Source organism: Pangasianodon hypophthalmus, chromosome 25, assembly GCF_027358585.1.
Source record: "Pangasianodon hypophthalmus isolate fPanHyp1 chromosome 25, fPanHyp1.pri, whole genome shotgun sequence".
NCBI lineage: Eukaryota > Metazoa > Chordata > Actinopteri > Siluriformes > Pangasiidae > Pangasianodon > Pangasianodon hypophthalmus.
In genome coordinates this window covers 5,266,133-5,275,639 of record NC_069734.1, presented here as the reverse complement: position 1 = coordinate 5,275,639, position 9,507 = coordinate 5,266,133, and the positions used below count along the sequence as shown (strand labels likewise).

At 38.7% G+C, this 9,507-nt stretch overlaps 1 protein-coding gene across 2 annotated transcripts; it reads right to left on the bottom strand.

Moving 5' to 3' along the window:
- Positions 1-3,198: 3,198 nt before the first annotated feature.
- Positions 3,199-9,186, bottom strand: irx6a (iroquois homeobox 6a). Of its 2 annotated transcripts, none has more exons than XM_026937657.3 (7): positions 8,763-9,186; positions 7,788-8,054; positions 6,640-6,749; positions 6,222-6,517; positions 5,382-6,035; positions 4,776-4,881; positions 3,199-4,190 (listed from the first exon to the last, which is right to left on the bottom strand). In XM_026937657.3, exons 1-7 carry the CDS (start codon positions 8,826-8,828, stop codon positions 4,148-4,150), a joined length of 1,542 nt encoding a protein of 513 aa, XP_026793458.1. In that variant the 5' UTR covers positions 8,829-9,186; the 3' UTR covers positions 3,199-4,147. The 2 variants fall into 2 exon arrangements, with proteins under 2 accessions (XP_026793458.1, XP_026793459.1); XM_026937658.3 differs by having other exon boundaries at positions 3,201-4,190; positions 4,767-4,881.
- Positions 9,187-9,507: the final 321 nt, after the last annotated feature.

The window sequence follows — 9,507 nt, the reverse complement described above, 5'->3', positions numbered from 1 at the left end:
ATGTCTACACAGATTTGCATTTGAACAACAGGTGTATAAGCTAATAAGAATAATGTTTAAAAGCTTTTCACAGCTTTTCAGATGCCGTGGCATAAAATGGGCTTCTTTTTGGCCTAACAATATCATTTGCAAAACTTACAGTGACAGTGGATCTTACAGACAGCACCATGCATTGATATGCAAACTACTCTGGCTTGTAAATATGCAAACTAACACATATTACTATATGATCTGGTACTGATTTACATCTGCATTTTAATAGTCTAATTAAGGTTAAGGTTAAATAAATCAATATCTAAAGATGTGTGTCAGATAGAAGGCTCAAAAACATGTTGTAGTATTCTATAGCTTTATACACAGGTTCCCATCGCTGGTCCTGGAATAGCCCTTGTCCATCACATTTTAGTGTTTTGACTACTCCAACACACTTGATTTAACTAATCAGCTAATTATAAGCACTTATTTGTTTAATTTGGGTGTGTTAGAGCAGGGAAAACACTAAAAAGGTGCAGGACAGGGGGTACTCCAGGAACAGGATTGAGATCCTGTGGCCTAATAAGATACTTTTGAGCATCCACAGAGCTCACTTAGCACTAAATTTTCCCATGGCTCCCATATGTTTTATTTTGGCTGTCGTGCTGCATGTGCTCGTGGTGTGAGCGCGCACTTGTGAATTAAATATCCGTCTAATCGCACATGGTGCGGCCCGGGCTTCTGCATGCGCATGCGCATGCGCACTAACAACCTGTCACTCACCTGTGAGGTCACAAAAAATCTAAATAACGTCTAAAAATCGGAGAACTGCATCTCTACGTTAGAAGCAGGCCTATAAAAGAAGCGGAACAAGTGTGGGAAGTTGTAAAATGAGCCGAAAATGGGAACTGCATTTACCCCCAGAGGTCTAATTAATCATGGCGTCCACTAAATGCACTGAAACTGAAGCTGAAGTTTCTAATGAGGAACATACATGATATCTGGATTATAACAAGCATTCATTGTTGATTTTTTTTAGTTCATTTATAGCATGGATGTTAAAAAGCTTATAAAACATTTATTATTATTATTATTATTATTAGTATTATTAGTATTAGTGCTATGATTAAGGCATAATGCAACCTGCGACCTTCATTACATCACATTCAGTGGAGAAAAAATATAATTATTATTAAGTAAATATATTTAATAATAATTATATTTTTTCTCCACTGAAAGTGATTTATTAATTATTAATTTATTAGTAATTTATTATTATAATAAATTATTATCATTGTTATTATACACTGCTGTGATACTTTATTAGACTACTTCTAAGCCCATGAACACACACAACACTGTTGAGAATGACTCTGTTCTCTCTCGTGCCCTGTTTTAAGGTTGTGTTAAGCCGGTGTAAGACAGGCTCTTAATTGCTCTATTAGTGGCTGCTTGAGCCCGATGCCGGTTTTGCTGCTTCCCCCCCGGTAACGCAGTGCAGCTCTAATCCCTCTGCGCATGCATCACTACCTTCAATCAGGTTTGGCAGCTTTGCTCTACATCCTCATTTTAATTAACTCTCTCTTTAATATTTCATATAGCCTTCTCTAAAAAACCGTGTTTATGAGACCTGCCCAGGTTGTGAGTGAGAGGACGCACAGGCCCTGCAGCTTTCAGTCTGCGTTTTGTCTTTGCCTTGTTTAATATTGCTTAATTGTACTTTACTAGCCTGTTTACTATGTAAATGTGTGTTGCGAGGATTAAATGCGCTCCTTTGGGAGATTCAGGTCGAGGATAAAATCAAGAGTGACTCTGCAATATCAGATCCCTGAATTTGCAAATCAGGAGGAGTCCATTTTTCATTAAACATTAATACCGGGCTCTTAAATTCTTTTCCATGTCATTATGGACCATGTCCAGCTCCGACTTTCCCTTAATCAAAACAGTATTCCGAATACCTCCCTGAGAGATTATGTATAGATTATATTTAGACAGATTGCATAGAACTGGAGATCCTGGCGGATCATCTTAAACCAAGCTCAACTGACCTTTAATAATAATGATAATAATAATAATAATAATAATAATAAAAATAATAAAAATGCAGAGGGAAATAGGCTAAGCGTGCCATCTTTACACAGCTTTATCATTCCGACCCATTTTTTACTGGCTCTGTTCTTATTCTGAATTTATAGTACAAGACCAAAAAAAGTACCAAGCAATTCTACTTTTTTGGACTCTTCTTAAAATGGAAACAACTACTGTCCAATATCCATGGACACTAATCCAATGGACAATATCTAGTAGCCATGCTTGGTAGATGTCATTATGTCTACATTTTGATTTTACACCCAATACAAGCAATCATCTAATAAACAGGTCCTTTCTGAGTTGACATGCAGAAGTCTACTTTTTCTGCTTTACCAGGTGCATATGACATAAACAGAGGCTTGATATTTATTGTATTATTGAATTTTTTCTGCCAGCACACACTGTATTTCTCAAATGGACTATAGGTCTTTTGAATCAAGCTAAAGCCTTTATCACATGCTTTAATCTCCCCAGTACCACATGAAATACAGTTTAATCATTTATCTGTATAATTTACAGATTTCTGTAGGTCGGTAGCTCTTTCTGGGGCATTTATAGTATAACTACATAGTCAGTTTATATATGCATATATATATATATATAATTTGGTTGGTGCTAACACATATAAACTTTCTCTGAGAATACACTATTAGGGGAAAACATGGGTTCAGGTGGTGTGGAGAACCCTGCAGAAAATAATATTTGCTTTCAGAAAGGTTCAAAATATGAACTATTTTAGGAAGCTAAAGCCCTTACCTATACAAAGAACCCAAAGAACCTACTGAAGAACCCTCAAAATAACCTGTAACTCACTGCATCCTTATAGGCCTACATTCAGAAATAAAGATACCAAACTACACCCTTCCATGTCACTGGGTTGGTACCATCAAGCGTACACCTTCAAATATTTTAAGGTACATAATTGACCTTAGGAGCCACTGATGTATCCCTAAAGCTTTACACCAAAAGCTAACATGTACATGGTACAATACATGCACCTTCACAGTTAACCTATACATAGTAAAGGTGCAGAGGATGGTGGTACCCTTGATGGTATCACACCAGCGACTAGGAAAATTACAGGAAGCAGAACACTTACAGTATCCATATAGGCCTGAATCCAGCTGTTCAAAAACACATTTTGTAGCCAGATTGTATTTCACATTTCTTTTCCCAGCAATCTGAGCTTTACAATGAGATATAGTGCTTTGTGTTTGCATATGACTCTGTTTAACACACCTATAGCTCATGCTGCTGGATGACTCTGGTGTACAGATTAATACTGCATTCAGATAGACTTGTGCCTGAAAACTGTGTTCAGTGCTTCAGATTAAACACTGACAACGAGGGACCTATATCTGGTTTATTGTTAACCCTTCAAAATTCAAGAAGGTGAACTTGGATCAGTTGAAGAGTTTGAAATATTTTAAAGGTTTAATCAGCCCATTAGTAAGCAAGGAAATCATGACACAGAAATGACAGGCTTGGGATAAAATGCATTCTTATAAAATAGCTTATAAATGCAATACTGATGGGTCAAGGTCATTATTATTATTATTATTATTATTATTATTATTATTATTATTATTATTATTATTATTATTCCCGAGAATATAGAACACTCTCTAGGCTTCTATATTCAATTTCTCAAATTAAATAAATAAATAAAGACCAATAATAAGCTTCACATTTGTTCTCAAAGGAAAAAAAAGACAGGTAAACAAGGTAAACATTGAGAACAGGAAATAAATTTCACAACAAAACACAGAGGAGACGCATGGTGCGAAATAAATAGCGGGTGAATATTTAAATTATAAATACATAATAAATAAGAGCACTAAACTACGATTGCCGGTGCGGACATCAGAACTCACGGATATTTTATAACAGTTGCATTTTTTTTTAAAACATTGCATAAAGTCATTAACACCTTCAAGAATCATACTGTGCAAAATGCTGGCTACCTCCGCGTTCACAAAGCGGCTGGCTGGTCGCGCGCACATGGCGAGTTCCGGGCGGTCACGCGCTTTTCTCTTCCTCTTCATCATCTTCTTCATTTCGGGTCCACAGTGAATAAATGAAGTTACAGAAACGTGCCGGTGCTCAAGGACAACGCTTCAGTCAGCCTACGGACAAGAAGCAAAACATACTCAGATATATATCTTAATGCATCTAATCTTTATGGGTAGCTTTTATGTGCAGATTTTGCTTGAGCTACAAAGTGATAGGTAGGTAGGCAGAGTGATCCAATGATTCTTCCAAGATCTGCACATCATCCATTTGCTTATATCATATGCTTGTAATGCCATCAGTCACAATGTGTTTACTCCACACTCTATTTTGTAATCCCACCTGATTGGATATAAAAGCTTGTATATTCATAGAAATATGTACAGTTTCACAGAAAGCCTGTTAGTAGGACATGTACCCACAAGGATAGGAATAGTTGATCATTTTGAACTTGTGGGGGCATTTGGCTCGTCAACATGAGTGAAAAATAAAAGAATAAAATAAAAGAGCCAAAAGTTTTATTTTGGGTACTGAGGTTAAAGTTAGGGTTATGTTTAGGTGTAGACGTATAATTGTTAACACAGCTAATTAATGGTATCAGTGGAAGGAAGGTCCTCACAAGGGTAGTAAGACAAAAACGTGTGTGTGTGTGTGTGTGTGTGTGTGTGTGTGTGCATCCTCAAAGGGCTCACCTGCCTCACCTCTTCATCACAGGTCTGAAAGCGGTTGTCTTGGCATCCTGCAGCGTTAGACACGTGTCACTGAGCTCAGAGGACTCTGTCTCCGACTTCCCTCCACTGCAGAATCCTACAAAGCACACAGGACACATCCGCAATCTGTACAGTGCAAGTTGTACACCGGGCAAATGGCCAGTCCATAATGCATGGGTGAATTTGGCTGGAGAAAATTGTAATTTTAATTGATTTTTCAAGCCATTATCCATAATAGTGCTGCTCTTACAAGATGTTCTGTCTAGATATGACAAAAATGCATTTGCCACACTCTCAATAAAAATAGTACTAAACTGTGCCTTTTCTTGTCACTGAGGTGGCATGCACAAGGGTACATCTTTTGTACCTTTAATAATCTTTGTACATGTATAAATGATTTAAGGTACATAATCAAATTGCAATTACCTTTTAGAGTTACACTTTAAAGGCACGCTACGTTCACCTTTCTAGGTGAAAGATACATACTTGAGTTACAAATGGTGTACACTTAAGGCTACCACCTCTGGTTACTGGATTTGAAGACTAAATCACTCAAATATCTCTAAGAACAGAGACAAATGCGCCAAGATTCTCTACCTTCCATAGTGGAGTACTGGTAGGAGTCTGTCACAGCCTGGTATGAGGAACAGTGGAGTTGTAGGCCTCTGTAGTTCGCCGCACTGTACACCTTATTCAGCCCTGGTGCTCCTTCTTCAAACAAGCTCTCAGAGTTCCCCAAGTTTGTGGGGTCTTGGAGACCCTTGGAACCCGCACAATGCCCACCGCTCCTCACAATTGGCACCCGAGCAGCTTGTAGCTGGCATTCAGTTTGTAATTCCTGTCTGTGCTGGGTCATTCCAGTAGCAGCGGTTCTTGCCAGGGACCAAATCCTTGGCTTCTGATCCAGTACTTGGAAATTAGGCAGGGAAATCGAACCAGCGGAGGCAGGATGTAAAGCCCGAAGCTGTTGTGGTTGCTGTTTGGAGCCTGAAGTGTCCGAGTCAGGAACGAGTGCCATAACACCTTTCACTTTGCAGGGGAACGCAGGAAAGCTGGAGGGGGAAGGAAGGTCAGAGCTGCAATCTCTCTTTGGAGGGCTGGAGATGGGCAGAGAGGGCAGAGGGAGCGATGTCATATCTTGGCTGGGTTTCTCACAGTCACTGTCCAGCTTGTCACAGTCCTCATCCTCATCTTCTATGTTGTCAAGGTCACTGAGATGCAGGTCCCGATCCTCCTTGCAGTCTTTAGAGTCTGGACAAGAATGAAATACTGAAAAGATTGGTTCTCAGACAAGTAAAGGACCAGCATATATATATATATATATATATATATATATATATATATATATATATATATATATATATATATATATTTTTTTTTTTTTTTGGTTCATTATGGTAAGCTGTGTGTCTTATAAAAGATATGAAGACCAGATACCTTTGGTGACAGATTGCTGGTCTGTCTTATCCAGGATCTCCTTCTTGTCATCTACGGCCTTATTCTTGGGTGACCAGGTCATCTTGTTCTCCTTCTTCAGTCTCCTCCGGGCGTTGGCGAACCAGGTGGACACCTGGGTGAGGGTCATCTTGGTGATGATGGCCAGCATGATCTTCTCACCCTTGGTAGGATACGGGTTCTTGCGGTGCTCGTAAAGCCATGTTTTGAGAGTGCTTGTCGTCTCGCGTGTGGCATTTTTCCTCCTGGCTGAGCTGTTAAAGTCGACGGTCCCATACCTGAGAAAGGTGGGCTTACTAATTATGAATTAATTATGAAAATGCAGACTTTTGCATAGGACAAGAATTTCAGATCTTATCTCAGAGAATAGAACATCTCTATAATTAGGTCACTTTCTTACCTGTCATACTGATACTGGCCCAGTGAGTGGTCATATGGGTAGTAAGCATTGGGCTGGCTGATCCCACCATGAAGGCTTCCTGTGCTTTCTTTAATATCATACTGAGGATTCTGCCAAAAGAGCAAATAGAGAACATTTTTATGCAGATAATATAAAGTATCAGAACAAAGCATACTTTCCTATATGCACAGAAATAAAGGTATCATACTGTACTGTTCTTTGCCTCTGGCATGGTACCATCAAGGGGACATCATTTGTACTTTAGTATGCATCATTTAACCTGAAAATCTTTAAAAATAATTTAAGGTATGCTATTGGACCTTAAGGATAACTACACCAAAAGGTACACCACATACCCTTTCCTACATAAAAGATACATACTAAAGGAACAAAACACCAATACAAATACAGTTTGATACTCTTCTTTCTGAGAGTATACCCTGAATTCTTATGCTAAGAAGTCTTACATATACTTATACATAAGCAGTAGTTTCTGGAGAAGCCCTGAATGTATGTGTGCGCTCCCTGTTTAACACACCTCAGCCAATTCATCAGGTAAGTGAGATGGTTGTGGATGCCCAACAACATCTATAGTGATGAATTAACTCTTATGCTGTTTGGAAGTCTGGATGGACCCCAAGGAATGTTGTAAAGAGTTAACTCCTATACTGTAGGTGTTAATTCAGTTTGTGAGGGCAGGTAGACACTAAGCGTAGGCCACTACCAAAAAATAAATAAAAGACAATAAAGAAAGAAAGAAAATACATTTAAAAAATATATATTTGTACTTATACTAGCTATACATCTGTGTTGTATGGGTGGACCATGTAAAATTATTTTTTTTATATTATTTATATGAAATTATTATTATTATTATTATTATTATTGTTATTATTATTATTATTATTAACTAGACTATTAGTTACAGTCTAGTACCTTTTCTTTTCTTTTCTTTTTTTTTTTTATTTTTTTTTAGACAGACTAAAAGAAAGTGTCCCAGGTCCTTTTGGACGATTATCCCTTATTTGTTACTTCAGGTACTGGACTGCTTGAAGTTCTAAACACCGAACAGTGATCGATAGTGCACGGACAGGCTTGATCGATCGGGGAGCCATGTCTGAGTGTTTTGTGCTGAGCTCAGGGCGTACCAGTGTGGAGTAGATGGCGGAGGAATCCGCTCCGTACTGGAAGTAGTTGGCGTAAGCGTGTGCCGGCGCGTACGGGGAGCTGTACACCCCGAGCGCCGCACTCAGCTCCGCGCGCGCTCCCGTCACCAGCCGCTTCTCACAGGCGGGCGGGCAGCAGAAGGAGGCGGCGGCGGCGGCGGCGGCGGCCTGGGGAGCGCTCGAGCCGTCCGGTACCGACCTGGAAATCGAATCGCAGCAAGTCGTACTGGGCTTTGACGACACGAAAAACTGCATGAAGAAAATCACGGAAGGAGACGTTATTTTTATGCGTTGGTGCAGGCACTTGTGTAGACCTTCTACACTGTAGGTAAATTATAAAGGGAAAAAAAATAAAAAGGTAAGATGTATTTTTTCTTCATATTATTTTTTAAAAAATAAATTATTGTATAACTGTCCAGTATATTGTCTGTGAATGTTCTAAAACTGTTCTTAAATAGAAGTCGGAAATAATAATATAATAATGCGCTTAAAAGTTGATGCAACTCATGTTTTTAGGAGGAAAAAAAACCTCCTTTCTACTTTTTGTGTTTTGACCTACTAGAAAGTATAGCAAAAATGTAAGAAATAACTATACAAAAAGAGGGGTTGAAGTTTATAGTCGTGAACTTGCACATGGTTAAAAGTTGAGGAGGCTCCATCAATTTAACGCACACTATAGAGTAAAGGGAGGAGCCGAGTCTCTGTAATTACACCTTAAAGGTAATGTACACAGGCTTTTGTCACCCCACAACAACACGTGAGTTCATTCATAATTCAAATTGAGCAATGTTCCTAATATTACACATCCAACACAACACATGTTGCAGGGAACAACTTATTGAAGTGCATGACATAAAACCAGCTATAATGTACTCAAAAGCTGAGCTAAATATAATATGAAGGTCTTCCATGGTTGAGTCTTTAGAAAAAGAATAAATGGCACTCATTTTTGCTTACCTGAGAAGTTGCATTGTAAGGATATCCAAATTGAGAGAAAGACATAGCTGCGTCTTTGGTTACCATCAGCAATATTCTTCTCCTCTGATCGATTGGAGCCAAATCTGGTTCAAATCCACCGTCTTGCGCGCATTTCCACACTCGGCCTTTCTCTCAATAATAGATAGCTGCACTTAAGAAGAACTGTGTCTGTTTACGCCTGCCCCTTAGTTTTATATGTTAGTATAATCCCCCTAAGGGAACAAAGAGTAAATCCTAATCAAGTGCAAAAAAAATCAAATAAATAAATATTGTTGCTAGTGCAGAAGAAAGCTTAAAGGATAACGTAACACTTGCAAGATATGGACTTCTGCTTGTGCCATTATTTTGTGCCTCTATAGTTCTTTAGCATTCATCCATGCAGGGCACCGGCGTGACGTCACGATAATCCCGGGACGCTCGGATAGAATAATGTGTTTGCCAATCACATCTACAGTGCGATTTTCCAGAGATGTGTTTTGCACCTCCACACCCCCCGCACACCCCCACCCCGTCCTCTCAGATTTTTTTTTTCTGTGCATTAGACCATTTTAAATCTTTAAAAGAAGCTTTAAAGGAAGCAGTCTGTCAGTGTTTGGCTGAGAAAAAAACAGCAAACAAATAAATGGTCTTTTAACAGGCAACGTGCGTAAACACCTCTGATCACTTCTTTATGATTTTTCTTATCAGAAAAAAAAACATTATCAAATGATATTCTAAAATAAAA